Source organism: Crocodylus siamensis, chromosome 6, assembly GCF_052110815.1.
Source record: "Crocodylus siamensis isolate JL-2025a chromosome 6, ASM5211081v1, whole genome shotgun sequence".
Classification (NCBI taxonomy): Eukaryota; Metazoa; Chordata; order Crocodylia; family Crocodylidae; genus Crocodylus; species Crocodylus siamensis.
The window spans coordinates 9,168,377-9,191,393 of NC_143400.1; the positions used below are offsets into that span (position 1 = coordinate 9,168,377).

The window sequence follows — 23,017 nt, forward strand, 5'->3', positions numbered from 1 at the left end:
GGGGTCATCATTGACCACAAGATGAACATGAGCCTGCAATGCGATGCTGCGGCTAATAAAGCGACCAAAACACTGGCTTGCATCCATAGATGCTTCTCGAGCAAATCCTGAGATGTCATTCTCCCCTTGTACTCGGCCTTGGTGAGGCCGCAGCTGGAGTACTGCGTCCAGTTTTGGGCTCCACAATTCAAAAAGGATGTGGAGAAGCTTGAGAGAGTCCAGAGAAGAGCTATGTGCGTGATCAGAGGTCAGGAAAACAGACCTTACGATGACGGGCTGAGAGCCATGGGGCTCTTTAGCCTGGAAAAGCGCAGGCTCAGGGGTGATCTGGTGGCCACCTATAAGTTTATCAGGGGTGACCACCAGTAGCTGGGGGAACGTTTGTTCACCAGAGCGCCCCAAGGGATGATGATGTCGAACGGTCACAAACTACTGCGAGACTTTTTCAGGCTGGACATAAGGAAGAATTCCTTTAGTGTCCAAGCCCCCAAGGTCTGGAGCAGCCTGCCATCGGAGGTGGTTCAAGCACCTACATTGAACACCTTCAAGAGTAAATTGGATGCTTATCTTGCTGGGATCCTATGACCCCTGCTGACTTCCTGCCCTTCGGTTGGGGGGCTGGACTCGATGATCTCCTGAGGTCCCTTCCAGCCCTGATGTCTATGAAATCTATGAAACAGAGCAGATCATTAAAAGTGAACTCCTCCCAAGGCCCCAGCCTTAATTCTTCTCAGGCGAGAGGGACAAGGAGTATCTTGTACAGAGTGTGGGCTGCATGGCTTACCTATGGAGAGCAGAGAGGAAATAAGCCAGTGTCTGCAGAGACGGTGAAGAACAGGAAGAGTCTAATGATCTCACCCCCATTTTAATTAGTGTTATTGCTGCTTATTTTTTAATGCACAGAAAGCTCCGGCACTTACGTGAGCGGGGAAGGGGCTGGAAACCTTCCTGAGTGCAGAGCCCAGATCCTCCTGCAGACATGTCCCATCTTGCCTCTTAAACCACCTGAGAAATTCTTTGCAGGTGACGTCTTTTCTTTTTTAAAAGGAGCAAACTGCCATTAGCTGCCGCCAGACATCTGAAAAAGAAGGGGAAGTGGGATGGGAAAGTGAGAGGAAGGGAAAGAGCGATCTAGAGGGGCTGGTAAAAGGAAGGGGAGAGAGAAGAAAGACATGAGAAAAGGGGGAAGACTGAATAGAAAGGTAGGAGAGCAATGGAGGGGAGATGGGACATGGAATCAGGCTGGAACGGCATTTCCCAATCTCTTTCTTTTCCACGCTCTGTCACCACTCACTTACGTGAGCGAGGAAGGGGCTGGGACTTCCCTGCCAGTGAGCAATAAGGAAAAGGAGAAGGGACACTCATACAGAAACCCACAGGCTGAGCCCCCTCAGGCCAGAGTCACAAGCCAGGCATGCTGGCAGGAAAGAAAGGAGGGAGAGGGCCCAACCAGAAAGTTGAGTGATTGTCTGGACAGGTGGACAGAGATGAGGGGGATGGCTTGTTGTTGCCAGACCTGGCTTTGGGTCCCTGCTCTGCCACTGATCTTCTGCATGACCTTAACCAAGTCACTTCATCCCTCTGCACAATGGAAGTGACAGCACTGAATGATCTCATGAGGTCCCTTCCAGCCCCTAATGTCTATGAATACACTGGGGGACACTAGGTATGACACTAAAGCAGAGGGGCATAAGTACCAAAGAGCAGGAGCATAACTAGAGCAGGATGAGAGGGACACCAGCCCTAGGCACTGACTTGGGCCTACCCCCACAAGGAGTCTTTCTGCAACACACACAGCCCTGAGCAGCCTGGCCATAAGAATCAGGTACAATACTTTACTTATCAGCGCTGAGCCCAGCAGTGTATCTGGTGATGCCCCTTCCTCGCGGTGGGCTTTGCAGCAGTAGCAGCTTCCACTCAAGTGAGCAGAGCCCAGGCAGGTAAGACTTCTCTCCTTTTTTCCTTTCTCTCCCCTCACCTTCCCCTCCAACTCTGCAATGGTCAGTGTAATTTCTCCCCCACCCCAGGTGCTGACACGTTTGTGATGCTTCCACCAAAGAGAGACAACACAGCGAGCACAGGAAGGGCCGGAGACCCAGCAGAGGACAGGAGGTTGCTCTCCTGCACACCAGTGTAATTACTCCAGTCTTGAACTGGGACAAGGGGAGGCTGAAGGAACTGGCCCTGCTGGGCTGTGTATGAAGGCATCATCCTCTTTGCATCCCTGGGAAGCAAGAAATGTCACAGCCCCATTCTTAACCCCGTGCTGTGATGTGCGTTACTGAGCTAGCTAGCCAGGAGCCGAACCCCAGGCCAGCACCCTGCTCCACGGACTTACCCACTCTCGGGTGACTTGGTTTGCAGAGGTCCAGGGAGCTGGCCACCCCAGGGTCCACAACAATGAACCCCTTCCTACCCACTTCAGATACAACCCACATGTGGCTCCAGTGAACCCTACTCCCCATGCCCTGACCAAGCCACCCCCCCCCCCAAGTTCTCTACCATATTTCTGCTATTTAGACCCCTTGGAGCAGGTAATCTGTGCTATCCTGAGCTCAATATACAGCTATTAATATTCGTTAGCTAATCAAGGACACCAGCAAGCGAGGTAAAGGTGGGCCAATAACTGGAGCAGGTAACTTTCTGGGTCAAATGATCCCACCCAAACCTGACATCCCATTAGACTGGCATGCTTCAGGCAAGGCCAGTTTTGGTAGCCGACGGCACAAAGGCTGTGATGGGGCTTGTATCCAGGCACCTGGGCATCCCAGCTCTCAGGGTGGCTGGGTACAGTGAGGAGCTGTGCCCGACACCATGCAGCACCATAATGCCCAGTCTGGCTCATCCATCACTTCCCCCAGTTTGCTAACAGCTTGGCTCAACCGAGGAAGACCAGCCCATTCAAAATTGCACCAAATACCTGGCCCAGGAGGAGCACCAGGAACATCAACAGGAAGGGAAGGAGCAACCTGAGTCAGAAATGCCTCTCCCTTTGACTCTGGGCCTAGAGACCAAATAAACATGCAACATGCTGCACGTGGACACAGCCCACAGCACCCATCCCCCTCCATACCCAACACACAGAGGCACAGACTCCTGCCAATGGACCAGGTGATGCAGGGCAGCTCCATGCCACCAAACAGCATGGCCAAAACTGAGTTCGATCAATGGGAGCTCTCACACAGCAGGGTCCTGGCTGAACTACGTTGGAGTCCCCCGTCTGCAACCCGCCCTGCCCAATGGGACCCCAGCGATGCCAGCTTGCTAACGGTGCGGCTTCTTTCATGAATGGGCATTTAAATGTTGGCTGCCACATGTGTGGATGCCACCAGGGCTGTGCACTGCCTTGCAGCAGTGCCCTGCAGACACCAGTGCCTAGCCCTGCCCCCGAGCAGCAGCTGAACAAAAGTTATTTAATTCTTTGCTAAGCCCAGCTCCTTTAATTTCCATTCCCTTTGATTAGAGGGATCATTCCTAAGGAACCACAACTGCCCTCAAAACCACAGGAAGCAGAGAACCTGCCTGCTGGCCCAAAAACCTGATGTGATTAATTAATATTAATGAGATGCCCATCTTTAAGCCACAAACAAACAGGCTATATAATGAGAGAGAGAGAGAGAGAGAAAAAGTGAGCGTGCAAGTCTTGCCTTGTCTTTCCAGAGCCATTAGCTTTGTCAGTTCCCAGCTATAATTTTGTACTTTGAGCCCCATTATCACTTATGGTTTCTATTGGAAAAACCTCATTATTATTAAGTATTGATTTCATAGTAGCATCTAATGGGGCGTACACGTGTATTAAGTCAACTTAAAATAAGGAGATTTAACTAAATCGACTTAAGTTGAACCATGTTGGAGCATTTACACATACAGCTGCTTAGCCATAGGATGGCTACCACCATGTCAAGTCAACTTAACTAATGAGACTCAAGATAATACACCTCAGAGGTGAGTTATCTTGTGTCACAGTTAAGTCGACTCCGCTCCACATGCGTGTACATTCAGACAGTTAACTAGAAAGTTAAGTTGGCTTAACTGTCAGAAAGTTAATACATGTGTATGCACCCTAAAGGCCCCAACCAAAATGGCAGACCCTTCATACTAGATACTATACAAACACATGAGCCCCTAGAAACTTTCCCGATAGGCTCCTTTTTAATTTCTTAAAAATCATTTGCAGGAATGTGTCAGTTGGACAAAAATTCATTTTAAAAAAGAGGAGGGGAACCAACATTTCAGGGAGGTGAATTTCATTGGGATGGCCTCCTGGGCTTTTGTCCTTTTAAAGCTTACACTTCTCATGGTCTGCACACGATCACCTTTGCATACAAACTATTCTATACAATCACACGATTTCTTAAGTTCAAAATCAAGTCTTTAAATTTATAGAAACTGGGCGTTTCAAATCACCAATTCGTTCATCTTCCGGGGAAGGTCCAACTAGCGGGAGAACAAACCCATGTGGAACGAAACTAAGTTCCAAATGGAAATTGAGAGTTTGGGGCACTGCCGACAAAACCTTTCCACTAAGGAAATACCAGACAGCCCTTTCCCTGAAGGCCTCAAGATTGAAAGAGATGGGAGAGAGGAAGTATGATTTTATCCCTGTGGGATTTTCAAAGGTGCTTAGGCAGTGAGAAGCCTTGGAGGTTTTTGAGATTCCCCACCGGGTGGCTTGAAATGCCAAAATGCCTTAAGGTGTGTTGGTTGGTTGTAGCCGTGTTGGTCTAAGGACAGAGGCAGACCAGGTTCTTTGGGTAGATGTGATATATTTTATTAGTTCAAGAAAAATTCTTCTTTGCAAGCTTTTGGGTACAAACACCCTGCTTCAGGCAGAGGTGAGCACAAAACAACCTGCAGACACTCACTGTGCCTGAAGAAGGGCGTTTGCACCCAAAAGCTTGCAAAGAAGAATTTTCCCAACTATTTGAGTTGGTCTAATAGAAGACACCAGATTTATCCAAAGACCCTTGTCTGCCTGTGTCCTTAGACCAACATGGCTACAACCAATGCCCCTGAAACATGGAAGATACTGAATTTGCCGTCTGAAATGAAAACGCCTTAAGACTCTCTGGGTGTCAGCGCATAGCTTGCTTTTGAAAATAGGGTTTGGGCTCTTAAATGCTACTGACAATTGTAACTTTGCCAACCTGCCCATCACAATTACAGGCTTTGCTTTTCAGGTGCCCCACTCGAGACACCAGAAATTCAGACCTCTTCGTGGTATCTCCCAACTGGGCACTCGAAGTCACTGGTTCTGTGACCATCTGGGTTAATAAGGCTACTTCAGAGCCAAGAACCAAGCCCGCATTCCTGAATCCATCTCTCCCACTTAGCTACAAGCTAAGCTGGAGCTCAAAGCCTGTTGTTTTCATCACCATTTAAGGATGAGGAAGCCAGCGCTTCGCAGCACGTGAGAACCGGCTGCGAGTGATTTAATTTCTCAGTGTGTGTGTGTGCTCTCCACCCAAATAAGCTCCAAAAAGGAAGGAGGGAGCAGTGTGAAAAGAAAACCCAACAGGTTGATCTGGATTACCTCAGTGGTCACACCCACCCCGCTTAATGAACATAGGAGAACAGGTGTTTGCAATGCATTAGCTCAGGGGAGGCAGGAGTTCAAACGTGCCACGTCTCTTCTTCCCCCCGCAGCAGCAGGCAGCTTGGAGCCCACCGCCGGGAGAGCCGGGATGGACGCCCCTTCCAAGGCTTTCAGCACCAGCTCGCTCTCCTCCGGAGGCGCCTCAGGAAGGATGAGCAGGGCTAGCTCCGTCCTCGCCGCCGCGGACTGCAATGGCTGCGGCAGCCCCGGCAGCACAGCCAGCCGAAATTTCAGCTCCGCCAGCCTCAGTGGAAACAGGCCTTCTGCCTACCCGCCCCTGTCAGTGGACAAGACCCTCTTGACCCCGCTGCACCTGGACATCGACCCCAGCTTCCAGGCCATGAAGAACCGGGAGAAGGAGGAAATCAAGGTCCTCAACAATCAATTTGTGGCCTTAATCAAACAGGTAAGAACAGCTCCAGCTTCTGGTGGCCAGGATGGAGCAGATAGATACCCTGCCGGTTGTCAGAGACCTCTCTGGAGCAGACGGATGCCCAGGGCTCTCAGCGAGCTGCTCCTGGGCTCTACATGTTAGTCTAATTTCTCCAATTTGTTTTGCCATCCCATGGGTTTGAATCATCATTAGCTAATTCTGGCACAGGCCCCGTGCTGGAGCTCCTGAGATCCCCGGGAGGCCTCCTGCTAGTAATTGCCCTGGTGGACCACTGGGAAACAGACCCTGGGTCAGATCTGGTACTTGGCTCAGCACCACAGACAGGGACTGTGAAGACGGGGCATGAAAGAGAGGCACTGGTTTCAACCAAGTGACCAGAGAGCCAATGCAACAGCCAGGGTCAGTAATCCTGCTTAAAGTGCCTGCTATGCCTATTTTCCAGAGGCTGGAGGAGAGAAGTTAAGCATAGAAGAAAGGGAAACCACCTTCCTCTGTGAAGGCCCGGGGTATTTGGGGCTGCAAGGCCAGCGAAGGAAGCTTCCCTTTCATCTACGAGTCAAGAGAAGGCAGAACATTTTCTCAGAGGAAAACAATTCATCCGCAGGAGGCAGGTTCCTGCAAAGCCCTGCGTCTCTGTAAACAGATAGTAATCTCCTGAGAGAGGATTGCTTCACGGGGGTGTATCAGCCAGGCAGGCGATGCCAAAGTGCTGCTTTGTTTTGTTTTAAAACCCAGGGCAGGCCTGTGAATGAGCCCCGCGAGATCCCCTTCCCAGCACCATGCATCCGTTCTGCACAGATGCCAACAGCGCCTGCTGGCACAAGCCATCACCCAGATGTGCAATGGTGCCCACTTGAGCGTGCAAAAGGCCATGCACGTTTTCAAGTGCCCATGCTGACAATGCTCCCACGTGCACGGGGCACTGAAAATACCCGCTGGGTGAATTTCACCCCAGTGCAGAAAGGCCAGCACGGGGCCCAAGGTGCCACTGAGTACGGGGCTGGAGCAGGATTTAAGGGGCGCAGCTGAGCAGGTGCCTTTTCGATCGAGGCAGTGAGTGGAGCAGCCCTGGCAAAGCAGCTTTACTTTAAAATGCTGCAGTTCATCTGTTTGGCATTGCTGATCCCTGGTTGAGTCCTGAGGTGTGAACCCAGATGGCAGCTACCACGCAGCAGCGCACTGACTGTCCTCAGAGAGGCTGTAGGTGCTAAGTGTTCCCTGTGCGAGTGTGTGTGGCTGGGCGGATAAAAGCTGGTTGGTGGCTTCCCGCTTCTGACATCTTCCTGGGGCCCCAGACATGGAGCAAGAAAGCTCCATGAGCGGCATGCGCGGCTAATCCTTCTGCTCTGTGCCCAGGGATGCTGCCGTAGGGAAAGCAAGCTAATGTTGCAGTCCTCTCCCCTCCACCCCCTACAAAGCATATGGAAAAGGACTCCAGGAAGAGCATGGCATGCTCTCCCCTCCATCCAGATGCAGAACAGAAAGTTTGCAGCCATCTGTACATCCCAGGAGCGGCAGCAATCAGCGATGCTCCCTCCCACTGGGGTACCAGAGCAGAGCAGCTAAGATGTCCTGTGGCAGCTCACAAACTCAAGCCCTGCTCTTCTGTGGTGGTCTCAGACAGAGGATCTGGGCTTTGAGAGGACTGGGGATCCATTTCCCCAGGCCGCTGTCGGCAGCCCCACGGCAGCATCATTCTGCAGTACTCAGGGAGGCATGGAGAGTGAGCCAGCTGCCCTGTATACCTGGCTTTTGCCAGGACCTTCTGAGCCCTGCATCCATCTGTGGGACTTTGCCCAGTGTTTCAGGTCAGACCTTCCCATAGGAACCACTGTAAGCATCTAGTCTTCAAACTGGGTCCTTTAAAACATGAGGAGCCTTCAGGGATGAGGCAAGATGATCTAGTAGCCAGAGGCACTGGACTTGGGGCCTCAAGAGGCCTGGGCCCTTCTCCCACCTTTGCAGTCCTGGCTCCTTTGCTTCTTCTGCCTCTTGTCTTTTGGAGATGGAAGATGTTCAGGATAGTTGTGCCTCTTGCATAAAGGCAAGCACTCAGAGCTTTGAAGCACTCAGAGCTTTGACTTCTTTGATCCTCATGCATATCTTGGTGGGACCTCCTTGCAGGAGAATGAGTCTCTTAGTCCCAAGAACATCAGGATTTTGATCTCCCCCCTGCCCTGCAGAGAGGTTGTGGAGCGTCTATCATGGCAGAGCTTAAGTGCAAGCCAAGGCAGGGATGGTTTAGACACAGAGAAGGTGCTAGATGGCTTCATACCCCCTTCCAGCTCTGTTTGTATGTGGTCACATATTTGCAGCCAGCACTTTGCCTGTGAACCACCAAAGTGAGACTCCTGATCTTTCCTATTACTCCTTTTATGGCAACACCTTCAAGTCACATGTGGGATCCCATTATGCAAAGGGGTGCACTACCGAATAATCCAGACAGAACCAAGAACAGAGCAGCAAGGTAAAATGCAGTCCTTTAGCAGATGCTATCCCAAAAGGCCAACACGTCTTTTCCATCCCATGGAAACATGAAAGTTGATTCAGCCCACAGCTGCTCAATATACAGGACTGGCAGGGGTGACACCATCACATACACAATGCTGTACCTCTTCATAGAAAGATGCATGGGATGTTGTGGAGGAGCAATTCCCCCTGATGGATTTAAAGCCAGGATCCACTACTGGAGGCAATTAATGGTAGATTAAAGTGATTGCAGACATTTGGTTTGTGCACAGAGCAGGGAAAAGGGGGAAGAGGGGGCAGTGGTTAAATGCTTGAAGCTGGCCCGGTACTTTGGAGATGCTACCACTGCAGGACTGCCAAGCATTAGCACTAGATCACAAAGTTTAGGGAGATTTGAATGGATGGTGGATGGCAATACAGTGATGTCCATGACCAGGCTTCCCCACTCCCATGGCTGGCCAGGATTATGGATTATTCAGTAGATCTCCAGAGCTGGGCATGTTGTTTTACATTACAAGCCTCCAGTCAGATTCATTATTCCAGCTTTACTCCAGTGTAAACCTGCTAATTCCATGGCATATGCTGCAGTAGTGACTAAGGTCAACAGCTGCATTTTAGGGCCAACGGTTCCTAGTGGCATCTTCTGTGACGCAAGTGTCACGTGAGGCCATCCAAGCTGAGGAATATCATAGTGGACTGTGGTGCCCGAATTCCCCAGCTAAGAAACAAATCTCAGTTGTGCTGGAGGCCCAGATAGTCAGAGGTAATTAGGCAAACTCCTGTTTAGGAATCTGAATCCCTGTGTCCAGCCTCTATATGCTCAAATCAGCAAAAGAGGCGGGAATGCTAAAGCTTAGATTGAGATTTGCCTCTTGAATTCATGCAGGGAAGTCCCGGCTGTCAGCTTTGGAGGTCCACAGCTGCATGGTCCCATGCAGTCCCAACCACTAACCTTCCTAAAGTCTCTGGATACTGTTCTGCAGGTCCAAAGCCTGGAGCTGCAAAACAAGATGCTGGAGACCAGGTGGGACTTCCTCAAAGATCAGGACAATTCCTGCTCCGAGGTGGACATCAAGTGCATCTACGATGAGTACGTGGGCAGAATGGAGCAAGAGATGAAGTTGGTTGACCAAGAGAAAGAAGAGCTGGAATCCGAGCTGACAAAGGTGCTGGATTCCATGGACGACTTTCGAGCCAAGTAGGTGTCTACACATGTTCATTGAGAATAGGAGGTAAATCTTCTACCTATTGCCAGGTATCAGGTCCACCATATGGCATAAGCAACAGAAAGAACACGAAGTTGCTGTAATGCATACATCCCATTATGGATACTAATAAGCGCAGAGGGGGCAGATGAGCTTTCCATAGTGGAAAAAACCAAACACAGTTTCTTACTCTTTTCCTGTTTAATGACATTGAAGACAAGAGGGAAGGGCTGCAAAGAGGCGCTATTTCTTTCATGGAGAAAGAAACAGTGAGCAAGATACTAAGGAGAAGCAGGATACAGGAGAACTAGGTGATGATGAGAGTTAAGCTTGGGGAGCATTGAAGCAGAGGCACAGAGAGGAATATTCCTGTGAAAGATTTCCACCACACATGATAGATAGATAGATAGATAGATAGATAGATAGATAGATAGATAGACATGGGTTGGGTTATTAAAATTACATCTTGATCAAAATTCGTCATTTGACCAAAAAGCCATTTTCCATGGAAAATCTACAAGCCACAAGTACAGCAACCATTCGATCCAAACCCCAAAGGGAAACAGGGACCTATGAGCACAAAGCCGAGCACACCGACCTTCTCCAGACATGTCATTCCAAGCACAGCCAAGCACGTATGGCTGAAAAAGCAGCCTCCCAACATGCCCCAAGTCAAGAAAGGATAATGAGCTTCATTTTAGTTCAATTTACAGAGAAGCTGGTGCAGGACACCTTAGCAAGCCAATGGCAGAGCCAGAAACCATGCCCAGGAGATGTGGTTCTTAGTCCGGTGGTCTAATCATTCCCTCCAGCAACAAGGCACAGGGGCACAGCAGATCTCTCTAGGAATTCACATAAGTAGCCAATGTTACCAATATTGACTATATCAAATATTCTTTAAGGGATGTTGCTTATTCCACCATTTGCATGGTAGCACGAACTCTGCAGAAGTCCCAGTGAGTGTTGTGCTAGTTCTTACAGATCTTGGCAGGTCTAATTCCTCAATATACATACAAACATATTCTCCTAGTCCCACAGATCACAATCTCGGGCAAAAAGTCGCCTCTCTTCTTATTCAGTGGCATCAGCATATCCCAGGCAGGCAGAGAGACATAGATATGCCTGTCTGCGCTGATGTGCGCGTATTACCTACAATTGACACTTCCTTTCTTCGATGCGGAAGTTTTTCCCCTGCCCCTGTGCCTCCTCCACTGGTCCGTAATCTGCAGTGAGCCCTTGTCCATGGTCTGAAGGAGGTGATTAGTCTCATCAGTAGGTAGTCAAGTTTCATCACTATCACATCACAATATTAACCCTGAGTTCCAGGAATAAATGAATTCCTGGGCATTGCCACGTGGGTTGCAGTTCCACCTTGGTGGGGCAGTGAGCTCTCAGCAGAGGCGTGATCACTACATGCCAACCTGGATCCAAATCAAGTTGCAGTCCCCACCTACACATCAGTCCTCTTACCCCCCTGCTAAAGGGCTGGCCCATTGGACCAGCTGGCTTCCTGCAGTAAATGGTCTCATGGCTGTAGATTAAAGAAGTGGTAGGGCTTTTGTGAACACGCTGAGACAGCTTTTCCCAAGGGAAAAAAAAAAAAAGCTTGGGAGAAACTTGCTGCTGGCATGACTAGGGTAACCGCTACATTAATACCTCCTTTTTTAATTGCCATATAATCTGCAGATAAAATAAATCAGTTTCTTGTTAGACACAGTGCAGTAGCTAGAATCTCTTCTCGCTGCCAGAGCCTGGCACCACCCTTGCTCGGTCGCGTTCCCTGAAACTCCCAAGCCAAATTTGCAAGAGCGGGCTTCTTCCAGATTAGGCCTCTTAGCTGTTGGCCCCAGCCACCTCAGAGCCAGGTCACCAACTGGGGTGAGATAGAGTCCAGGGTGCAAAGGTGATTTGCATCAGCTAAGCAGCTGGGTATGTACATGCCTAACCAGAAGCTGATGTGCAGTCGCACCTGCACAAGTGCCTCTCGTGTTCCTGGGGTGGTGGTTGTAGCTGTGTTGGTTTGAGGACATAGGCAGACAAGGTTCTTTGGGTAAATGTGGTCCAACTAAATAGCTGGAAAAATTACTCGTTGCCAGCTTTCAGGCAAGGAACATCAAACACCAGCAGACTCTGCCTATGCCTGAAGAAGGGTGTTTGTGCCCGAAAGCTGGCAAAGAATACTTTCCCCAACTATTTAGTTGATCTAATCCAGGGGTGGGCAAAATGAGGCCCACGGGATGGATGTGGCCCGCCAGGCCATTCTATCCAACCCACAGGGCCCCTAAACAATTTAGAAAATTAATATTTATCTGCCTCTGGCTGCCTGTCATGCAGCCCTCGATGGCTAGCCAAAACTCAGTAAGCAGCCCTCCGCCCAAAATAATTGCCCATCCCGGTCTAATTAAACACATCACATTTATCCAAAGAACCTCGCCTGTCTCCTGTTCCCATACGTGCACAGATCCTCAGTTTGCATGTACAGCATGTCACCTGCATGTCCAGATGTGGGAGTTTTAGATGCATAAGCACCCCTCTACCCAAGTCCATCACGGGTGTTGCACTGCATCTTACCTATTCCAAGGAAGGTTGTCCCCACAGCCCAATGACATCTGCAAGCCAGGGGGGAAGCAGAGTCAGAAGAGAACTCAATTCAGTCCCTTTGTGGACTGGTCCACCCCTAACCCATGTAGTGCAGCCTTGCCTAGAAGTTTTGCTTACCCCGCTCCGTTGCAGAGCAACCAGCCACATCATACTCAGTTCTATGTGACTGCCACACAAAAACTCAGGATTATCTGTACAGAGGTCACCACGATCCATTTGCAGTCTGAAAGGAAGTCTTAGCCCTGCCAAGAGCCACCTCTCTGTTCCCAGCCCTTCCAGCCCCAGAGAAGACCCCCCACCCCAGTAGGTGTATTGCTTGCTTTGCTGGCTCTACCGCAATCCCGTTTGATGATTGTTTGCTCCGTAGATGAAATGACCTCAGCACCCTGCAATGCACAAAGCCTTTTTTGGCAGGCTGAGGCAGACAAGGGGTAGGGTGAGGCCTCAGCAGAATGAAGGAGCATAGTATCAGACTATAATTAAGCACAACACGTGCATGGTGGCAGTGTATCTGTCATTCCAGTTTGGGAGCAGAAAAACCAGAAGAGCCAATGTGCCTCCCATCATCCATGCCATCAGGGCTTGTGAAACAGGTAAATACTGCAGTGAAGTGGAGACACTGTCATTGCTTGTTTTTTGGTTTTGTTTCCACAGCTTCCCCCGCCCCCATTGCTCATCTTTTTCCCCTGCATCCAAACTCCTTTGGGTGCTTAAGTTAGCCCTTGAGGTGTAAAAAGTCTTTCTGGTACAAGTTTTTAAAGCCCCAAGTGCTAAGGACCATGGCTTGAAACAGGAACTAAGGAGGAATGCAATGCAATTATTACTACTGCACCTTTGTTGGGCAAGGTCATTCCTTTAACATTTAGATTCAAGGTATTATTTATAGGTTAAACTCTCTCACCACCGAATAACATTGCAATTATGCCTTGTATTGAGGCCGCATTTACATCACAATAGCATGTGCTAATGAATGATTAGCACAGGATAGGAGCAGCGTATGTCACAGAAGGCTTTTTGCCACCGTAGCAAGCCAGAGGCCTTCGTAACTAAAAGTGCAAACTGCACAGATTGGACTTAGACAATCAGTATTCTCCAAAACATTGCAACCAACTCCTCCTCCTCCAGAACAAGCATAGCCTCCATACATCATCTACTACAAACTCAAGGCCCATTTGCATTTCGAATAGGACACTGGTCCAGTTGGGGATGAGGTGACATCTCTGGACTAAAGCAAACATTTGTGCCCTGCTGATCCAGCCATAAATGGGTAGAGCCAAACTTCAAAGCCCTAACTATAATTGTGAGCTTAATTCTGCAAGATTTCATCCCAATCTCCTCTCTCTGTAGATACGAAGGTGAAATGCAATTGCGCAGTAGCTTGGAGTATACCTTCATGGAGCTCAAGAAGGTCAGTAGCAATGGGCTAGCTGTCCGCCTGTTCCTATCCAGGCTGGAGATGAGCTTGTAGATGGTCCAAGTTTCAGTGTAACCATCTGTAGGGTTAATCTTCCCACCTCTTTGTGCAGCAAAGCATTGAGGGCAGGGTCACAACACTAAATACCCTCAAAATGTTCAGGTACTTCAGGAGCAGAAGCCATGGAAGCCCCTCAGAGTGACAGTGGAGTCATGCTGGGTCTGTATTTGAGCAGGAAACCTGCCCCTAAGGAAAACCTAGGGTGCTAAAGGCATTGGTGGTACAGATGAGTAAGGGGCATTTCTCTCATCTTATATCAGACCTCCCAGAGTGGTCTCTACTGTCCAGACTCACTTTCTGAATCTCTCTGTTCCCCTGCGTCATCACCATGCACCTCCCAGCTCGTATCCCTGCACTCACCACTCTGACCCGCCTCCCTGCAGCCTCCCTTACCTGGGGCTGCCCTATCATCCAACCACCAGCTCTGAAGCTCTTCTCTTCTTGATAGGCTGGAGCCAACTGACCCCTTAACTCTAGCTTGCTCCTTATATACTCTGAAATGGGCAGAGCCAAAAGTAAGCTGCTCCCCTTCCCTTAAAAGGGCCCTCCTCACAAATAATGGGGAAAGGAGCCCCCACTGTAAAGGCATCAGACATGAAGTCCAGACCATTTGGTAAAAAGCATGGGGTATTATCTCCAGAGTCTTGAGCAGATGCTGTCCCATCAAGGCTTTTGTATTGATTCAGTTACAAGAACTCAGCCCAGGGGCACCTGAACTCCCAGCAGGGTGACAAACAGGCTGCAGACACATCATGATTTTTCCCATTTCCTTGATAGAAGAAGGACCCCCCAAAATATTTCACCTGCTCTGCAGGCAGGAGACCAGAGTTAATGGGTAATGAGTGCACAGTAGGAAAGATCTCTCAGCCCCAGACACAAATCCCAGCCCAGCCTGCAAACCACTCATGGGCATGTCTTCCTTAACTCGCAGGATCTGGATGCTGGCTCCTTGCACAGAACGGAGCTGGAGGTAAAGCTGAATGGACTTCAAGAGCACATGGAGTTGAAGAAATCTGTATATGAGCAGGTAAAAGGCAGAGATAAGGACAGGAGCGTAGGTATGAGCTGCTAGGCTGGGGAGCCCTTGTCTCCTGCAGGGAGGTTTCCCTATGAATAGGGAATGGGTTCCAAGGGGCCCTACAGAGAAGGAGCCCAAGATGATGCACCAAGTGGCTGAGGCTGTAAGCTCTCCACAAGGGCTCCCACAAGAAGACAGTCCTAACCTCACTTCTCTAACCACTGAGCCCTGCTGCACCCTCAGCACAAGGCAATGGGAACTCAGACCCAGCATATCTACCGATGCTAACTGCATCTGTGGGGAAAAGACCAGTGCCACACCTGTACCCTCAAGGTTGCTCACTTAGGAGGAGCCCTGCCCTCCTGAGACACAGGCCCATCATCTCCTGGAGCTGCTTTGCTTGGGAACGCATGCTGTTGACTTTGGCAGCAGATTGCATTTTTGCATGCGCCCTTTGGGCAAAGTGACAGCTGCCTGCCCGGGCCCTACTCCTCCCTCCTGATGGAGCTCAGCTGCCATGGTGCTCCTGGCTGAGCTAAGGGACATCAGGGATCTTGCTTCAGCTTGGACAATCTCCTCTTTTCCTGTTGGGGGAGTCCAGGGTACAAATCTTTCTCAATCCCTGCATGCTAATCTGTTGCCCATAACTTTTCTTTAGCACAAGAGGTCTCAACCCCTGGCCAGTGGAGCTGTCATCTGGCCCACAGGGCTCTGCACGGATCTGAAAATATGGCAGTGAGGGAGCAGTGGCAGCAAATCGCTTCTCCTTTGCTGTCAGATTTTCTGAACCCAGGAGGAGCCCCAGATACCAAGGCCTTGTGAGCTAGACTGGATGCACAGGGCTGGCAAGCGGCTGATCTGAGTGGCACAGGGCTGCTTGGGGAGGCACAGAGTTCATCAGCACTCATCAGGGCAGTGTGGAGCATATTCCTAGTGCACGGAGATGGGCAAAGGTGGCATGGAGCCCAGGGACTGGCTCCATGCCACTCATCCAGCCTGTGGTTGAGCACCACTGCTCCAGTATAATCCACCACTGGGAAGGAAGGGTCAGCAGTCCTAGTGGTTTGACATTTCCCACATCTCACAGCAGAAAATCTTTTATGCTGCACAGCCTGATGTTAGACTAGGATTAGGACAGAATGGGAGCCAGGACTCCTGGGGTCCATTCCTAGCTGGAGGAAGGCCTGGTAGACTAGCAAGTAGAAAGAGAGCCTTGATTTCTGGGTCCTGTGCCCAGCTCATGGGAGAAAGGCAGTCCAATGGTTAGAGCAGGGAAGGAAGACTCTTGGGTTCTGTTTTTTGCAGGAAATGCTGTCAAGCTCTGGCAAAATAAGGGCAGAAGGGGAAAGAAAGGAGAGAGAAATTGGAAAAATCATCCTGATTTGATTCAAAATGAGAAATGTCCACAGCAAAGCCTCAAATAATCAAAAGAACATTAATGACATTGGGAAATAATTCCCATTTTCTTCCCAGTCAACCCACCCCCACAAAGAAAGAGGCTACAGAGTTTGCCGCTCTGCCGAGCTAGGAAAGATGATCTGGGACACGATTCTGCTCTCGTGGCCCGTTTCACATGCATGTAACCCCTGATTCTGGGCAAAAATCAGCAGCAACGTATTTACTGGCATAAGAAGGGGAAGAATCAACCCTCTGTGTTCCAGCCAGAGCATGCATTTGCTCATCCAGGTGCTAGCTGCCTTTTGTATGCCCCCTAGGTATATATGCACTAGGGATTAAGCTCTGGTAAGAAAGAAACACACTTAAAATCCTATTCCATGAAAAGGGGTTTCTTTTCAAAGGTTACAGTTGAATCATCCAGCCTGGCCTGGCTTTTGTTCTGCCAGTCAGGGAAAGGAAAAGAAAACAAGGTCATTTTTCCTTCTGAACAAATCAAAGCATATCAATGTATAAAGGAACAAGAAGGTGGAATGAAAGCAGAGTGATGGAGATGAAAGGCAGGGATTGGAAGAGGCTTATTCTGCTCCTGCTGGGATAAATCTGGAAGAGCTCCGCAGAAATCAATAGTGCTACACCACTAAAGGAAGGGGAGGACTTCTGAGCTGCAGGGAAAACTATGAAAGCCATGTTTGCCGTGGGGTTAGGAAGCCTTCAGGTTTGGTCTTGCCTGGCTGCAATGTATAGAGAAACATGGTATACAGGTAGGGATTAGGGGTCCTTTCAGATCCACTGAGCTGTATTTGCATCCACCATTGCTCGGATCCTCCCCTCTACCAGTGCCATGACTGTATCAATCATCAAAATAAATGGCCCAGAGCTGGGAGCTGCAGCTTTTGTATTTTGGTTGGCATGTGCTTGCAACTGCTGTGGTTCATCGCCCGGGTTCAGACATTCTCAAGAGCATGAGGTTCACTCTCGGACATGTGTGATGCCGTATTAAAGATGTGTCTCCTCCTGGATAGAATCAGAACTGCCCAAGCATGTGTCCTAAGCCCTACAGTGTTAAGGAGTAATGGAGATTCTCCGTTAGCTCAAGTGCTCAAGGGCATATGCTGCAACAAATGGACGCAGCAGCAAATCCCAGCACAATCTCAGCTACGAACTGTGCAGGTGGCAGGGTATAAATATGTTCCTGCGTTTAGCGCCCAAAATAATCCATGCTGCTGCGTCCCTAGCTCACGTGCCCATTGGAGGAGAATGTGGCATCTGGGAAGATGCACAACCAAAATCTGTTGCAGGGGCAGTGCGCCAGTGGTCTAACCCAGCACGGGTGACAAACTGCAGGTGGGAGAGATTTGGCTGGTCACATAGCTGACCTGCCAGGGCTTAGCTGATGAGAACTTCCCTTCCCACACATCAGCTCCACTCTATTCTCCTTCCCTGTCATCCAGGAGCTTCAAGAGCTGCTAGCAGAAGTGAAGGACATCTCAGTTGTCCTGGGAATCGATAGCAGATGCAACCTTGACCTGCACAGCATTGTGGAGGAAGTGAGGGCTCAGTATGAAGCCCTGGCTGTTCGGAGCTGGAAGGAAGCAGAAGCACATATCTGGAGCAAGGTAGCTGTCTAACCAGCATGGGAGACCCACTGCTGGTGTGGGGGGAAGGGGAGAGAAAAAAAGTACCAACCTCAGTGATAGCTAATGGATGGATGGGTAGATGGGTGTGTCTATGGCTGAATTAATGGAGATAGATGGGTGCACATGAGAATGGGTGGATGGATGAATAGATAGCAATTAGAGGCGGGGAGATGGGTACAAGCAAGGATGAATGGATGGATAGCAACTGCAGAAATAAAGGAGCATGTGTGAGCCTGGATGGATAGAGAAAGAGCGAGATGGGCACAGATGGATGACTGGATGGACAGGCAGAAGGCTAAGTAGATTAGAGAGCTGGTTGATAATGCCTCACCTGCAACCGAAAGACAGGATACTGTGATCAAATAGATGCATGCTCATGAGATGGACAGACATTAGAGAGACAGGGATATGGGTAGACTGGGGCTGGGTGGCTGGAAAGACAGATGGAGTAATTAAATCAGACAAATTGAGGGGAAAGAGGCTGAGAGGGAAGGGAGCAGGTCAGCAGGTGAACAAGGGAAAGGAGAGGGGAGGCAGAGAAAAGGGGAGCTCAGAAGTTGAGTAAAAGATGAGAAGGAAAAGAGAGGGAGGAAGGGAAGGGAAAGGAGGGCACAGCACCATGTCACTCCACTGCCACACACTGTGTTTGCCATCCTGACATGGCCACAGGAGACCCCTTTCCCCACCTCTGAACCCTGCTGCCATCAGGCTTGGTCTTGTCCCCACAAAGATGCGTCTTTCAGTAACCACTCCAGTCCCAAGGACAAGCTCACCTGCTGTCTTGGGAGCTGCCTTTGCTGGGGCTGTCGCTGGGGTGCAATTCATGCCAGACTCTTCCCTGCAGCTGAACGAAGGCGTCCCACGCTCCGCCACATATGGGAACCATCTCTTTAACAGCCGGCGGGAGATTGCTGACCTGAACATACGGATCCAGAAGCTGAGGTCCTGCATAGTGTCCCTCAACAGCCAGGTGAGCTCGGCATCTCGAACAGGAGACAAATGGCAGCTGTGCCCCGCTCCAAGCCAGCTCCCCCCAGGCAACCTTCGTAGAACAAGTCTCCTGGGGTTGACTATTATTTATCATTAGATCCAAGGCTTCTAGCAAGATTAGATCTGCATGGTGCTAGGTGCTGCACACAGACTAGGAGACAGCCTTTGTCTCATGAGGCACTCACACACAGAGATGGGAAGAGAAACTGAGGCATGGGGTGGGGTTTTGGCTTGCTATGATGGTTTCTTACGGAAAGGTACAATGGCTGGTCTCAGGCCTGGCAGTGCTGGGGCCTGAGTCTCTGCCCCTCATCTAATCTGCTGAGGACCAAAATGCTGGAGGCTCCCCAAGAGCTCAGACTGGACATGGGACATCGGGATGAAAGGTCACAGTCTAGGCTATACAGACTGCAGAGGATCTCATTGTCCCTTCTGGCTTGAAGCTGTAGGCAACGCTGAGCCACACTGTCCTAGATGCTCACTGCAGTAGGGCCAGCCCACAGGATACTCCAGAGAGCACAAGGGAGGCCATGCAGACAGCAGGTAGCACAGGCCTGAGCCAAGGATGCTGGGGGGTGGATACTTCCAGCTGGGTCCAAGCCACCCACGTAACTCCTCTGCCATTCCCCTTTGAACCCTCCAGTGCCTGAGTTTGGAAGAAAGCATCAAAGAGGCTGGGGAACAGGGTGAGTTTGCTCTCCAGGATGCCAAAGCCAAGCTGGCCAGTCTGGAGGAAGCCTTGCAGAAAGGCAAAGAGGATGTGACTCACCTGGTGAAGGAGCATCAGCAGCTAATGAACACCAAGCTGGCCCTGGACATGGAGATCCTCACCTACAGGAAGCTGGTGGAAGGGGAGGAGAGCAGGTGAGTCGGGCTGACTGGCCGGGGAAGGGGGAAGAAATGTCCATAAACTGCCCAGGGAGCCATGGCTTGGACCTGTGCCTCGTCCCGTGCGCTTTCAGGACAGCAGAAGAGCAGGCCCAGAGCACCAGCCTGTGCCCGCGCCCTGTCTCTGTTATGAGACCCAGCCTCGGGCTCTGAAACTTACTGCCTTCAAATCCAGGGGTGGCTCCATGGTACCTCTTGACATCACAGCAAAGGTGGTGGTATAACGGGGGGACGGGACCATCCTGCACCCTCAGCTAGCTCCACGCTCATGGAGAAGTTCCCGCAGGCTCCACCAACACCTCCATTTACACCTAAGCCAGCCCCATTCTGGTAGTAATGGCACAGGGGGTCAAATCCTACATCCAGGACCACAATCCCTTGGAAGTCGCTAGCTTCTAGCAGCATGGGTCCGTGTTTTGGGAAGGGGAGCATTTTGCACAAGGGTCTGGCACGCATCAGCCCACCTTACTGCCGGCCATTCATTTCACAGCATAGAGTCTCCAGTGCTCCCGGTCATTACCAGCATCCACTCCAAACCAAAGTCTGGTAAGTATTTATCCCTTTACCTTGATGAAACCAGCAGCAAGGTGGGAGGCGAAATCCAAAACTGCTCCCGTCCTCTCTCTCCTCTACAGCTGCAGCCAGCTTCAGCAGCTCAGCAGCTTCCAAAGCAGATCCTAGAGGAAGGGGGAACCCCACAGAGATGAACCTAAACAGAGGCACGGTGGAGGCTGTCCTCTCCAGAAGCCAGAGCGATGGATCGGCCTCCCAAAACACACAAGCCCAACATGACGGGGCCCGTCCAAAGCCTCGTTCCCTGTCTAACGTAGAAGGCCACCTCGAGAAACCCAACCAAGAGAAATAAATCCCAGGCACCCTGGCAGCTGCACCTGAATGGAGACCACCTGATGCCCAGTCCTAGCCAGCATCATTGGCTAGAACTGGGATTCGACCTCAAGCCCGCCCCTTCCAACCAACACGTGCCATACATCGTCCCAGTTTGCACCTCCACTACCAGTCGAAATGGGAGCCTGTATTGGACATGATCCCCCTTCGAACTTGCCAGACTCTCACATCCAAGCCCTTCCAAATCCCTCCTGACCTTAGGCCATGTGAAGCTTAATATGCTTCAAGATCTTTATACGCAAAGCCCTGCAGAAGGGGGAAGCGTTATCCCGCAAGCTTCGATGATGCTGAACCAGAAGCCATCAGGACAGTCCTTTTTACCAGTATTAGAAAGCTGTTCCTCTCTTTCCTTCTTGCTTTATTTTGTGTGTGTGGGATTGAGGTTGTTCCTTTCTTCTGGCTTACACGGGCAGCGCTGGGTGTTTTCAGCGAGTCAATGTTGGGTCACATACAAGTGTTTGAAGCCCAGTAGGTTTGCAAGATCTAGGCTTGTATCCCACTTTGTGATATTTTCCTGCGCACACTGGTTACTGCAGGAGAATTTGTGACTAATATCAGAATATTTGGTAAGAGGTGGAGATTTTCCTTGTTGCCAGAAGGCATTGACTTTTGCTGATGTTCAGCAAACCATCCTGAGAGCCTGACTCTACTCTCGATAACACCAGAAAAACCTCGTTGACTTCCAAGGCATTTGGTAAAATTTCTGATCTTAATTGCAGTGAGGCAAAGCCAAGATAACTTTAATTATAGGTGTTGCCTCTCATCATCCTTATACTCCCAGAAACCCAGAGTGACTCCAGTTACTTCGCATTCGTGTTGTTGCAGCTGGGATGGTCCAGGGAACATGGCAGAGGATAGATCTGCTTAACGATCTATTACTGGACCAACAGCATACTTGGGAGAGATGTTAGACAAGCTTTCAGGAACCAAATGCCCGTCCTTCAGGCTGGGAAAGAAACTGATATAGCCTGAGCTAAACAAGAGCAGAGCAATGACTTTTGTTTAGCACTGTTTTATAAAGCAGAATGGTTACTCAAAAAACAAAAAAAGTGGGGGTGAAGGGGAAGAGAGTAGGGAAGGTCTCAGAAGTGTCTTCAGATCACGCAAGCAGATCTTAAACCCCGCCTGTCTCTTTCCCATTTTTGCATTACCTGTGCTCGCTCGCTCTGATTTCGTGGGGCATGCAGAGGACTTTAGAAGAGACGTCTGAATATTTACACAAGTGCTTTCAGGCAGTGGTTTCCAAGCTGCAGTCCATGGACGATGCGCCTGGGCACCGCAAGGTGTTTTCAAATTGCAAAGGCAAGGATCGTGAAATGTAAAAATTGGATGCAGGGACTGTGCAGTGATCCATGGGAAATGGAGAGGGGTGACAGTGGTGTGTTGGCCTAAAGTGCTTGGCTGTCACTGCCCTAAGGATGTCCTGTTCCTTGATGGTTCCCATTGGCTTCTGACCTCTGCAAGCTTACGGGGAGAAGTCACCCTTGCGCAGAGAGGCAAGATGCTCAAGATGCACTTAAGCAAGCAAAAGCAGAACTTCAAGCAAAGCCCTGTCAGAGCAAGACCAGGCTTGTAGACAGGGGATGATAAGATCTTGCCTCAGAAAATTCATCCCACAGCCTGGTGTATATACCATTAACAGCTGGGCACACTGCTGCTTGTTCTGGGCTATTTATTGGTCTTCCTTTAAATGGAATAATCCACATGACATTATGTATGTGTATATATGTTTTTTTGGTCATAACTTATAATGTCGCTTTTAACTTACAGGGCCAGGCCTCCCCGATCATGTCAATGAATATTATTTTATTAACATCAGTGGAATGGTTCAACTGATAACAGCGGAGAATCTGCCTTGAAGTATATAGATAGGTCAATGGATTCCTCTTTTTGCACATAGTACTATACACCCTGCCTTGCAATATTTCTCCACACCAGGGCCAAACTCAGCATTCAGCTCCATTCATGCAGCCCCATTCAAGTTAATGGGCTTGCGCAGAAGTTAACAGAGAGGGCCTCTTTGTGTAGTTCTGTTGAGCAAAACACAGTATTTCCAGGTTTCTGTACAGTAGCTAATTGCTGTAGCATCCCTGTAACCAGTATGTCAGGTCCCCAGTGCTATGGTTGTTTAATAAAGTATGAAGTGGGCATGGAAAGGGAAAAGACTGGTGGGTGTCAATGATTTTTTTACAGCATCCAGAAAGCAAGTGCCTTTGAGAAATGGGCTGCTCCTTGCTATGCAAGCAGGGAACCTAGTTTTTGTCACTCACAGAGAGGGGAGGTATCTAGGGGAAGATCAGATGAATGCCCCGAAGAAGTGAATGCATCATGCATATGCTAAGGCTTCCCTCGTGGATGCTCACCTTGAAGAAAGATTAAGCTTGTTAAGGGCACGTTGCTCTGGAATAAGAGTGTCCCCACGGAGATTGAATGCACTTATA

The 23,017-nt window shown here is 49.8% G+C and overlaps 1 protein-coding gene across 2 annotated transcripts; it reads left to right on the forward strand.

Moving 5' to 3' along the window:
- Positions 1-77: 77 nt before the first annotated feature.
- Positions 78-22,730, forward strand: LOC149860912 (keratin, type II cytoskeletal 80-like). Of its 2 annotated transcripts, none has more exons than XM_090055970.1 (10): positions 78-1,940; positions 5,181-6,002; positions 9,422-9,657; positions 13,613-13,673; positions 14,671-14,766; positions 17,607-17,771; positions 18,637-18,762; positions 19,426-19,646; positions 20,161-20,216; positions 20,306-22,730. In XM_090055970.1, the coding sequence occupies exons 2-10, from the start codon at positions 5,685-5,687 to the stop codon at positions 20,533-20,535; spliced, it is 1,509 nt and encodes a 502-aa protein (XP_089912096.1). In that variant the 5' UTR covers positions 78-1,940; positions 5,181-5,684; the 3' UTR covers positions 20,536-22,730. The 2 variants fall into 2 exon arrangements, with proteins under 2 accessions (XP_089912096.1, XP_089912095.1); XM_090055969.1 differs by lacking the exon at positions 78-1,940 and adding an exon at positions 2,531-3,270 and having other exon boundaries at positions 5,647-6,002; positions 9,443-9,657.
- The last annotated feature ends 287 nt before the right edge of the window (positions 22,731-23,017 follow it).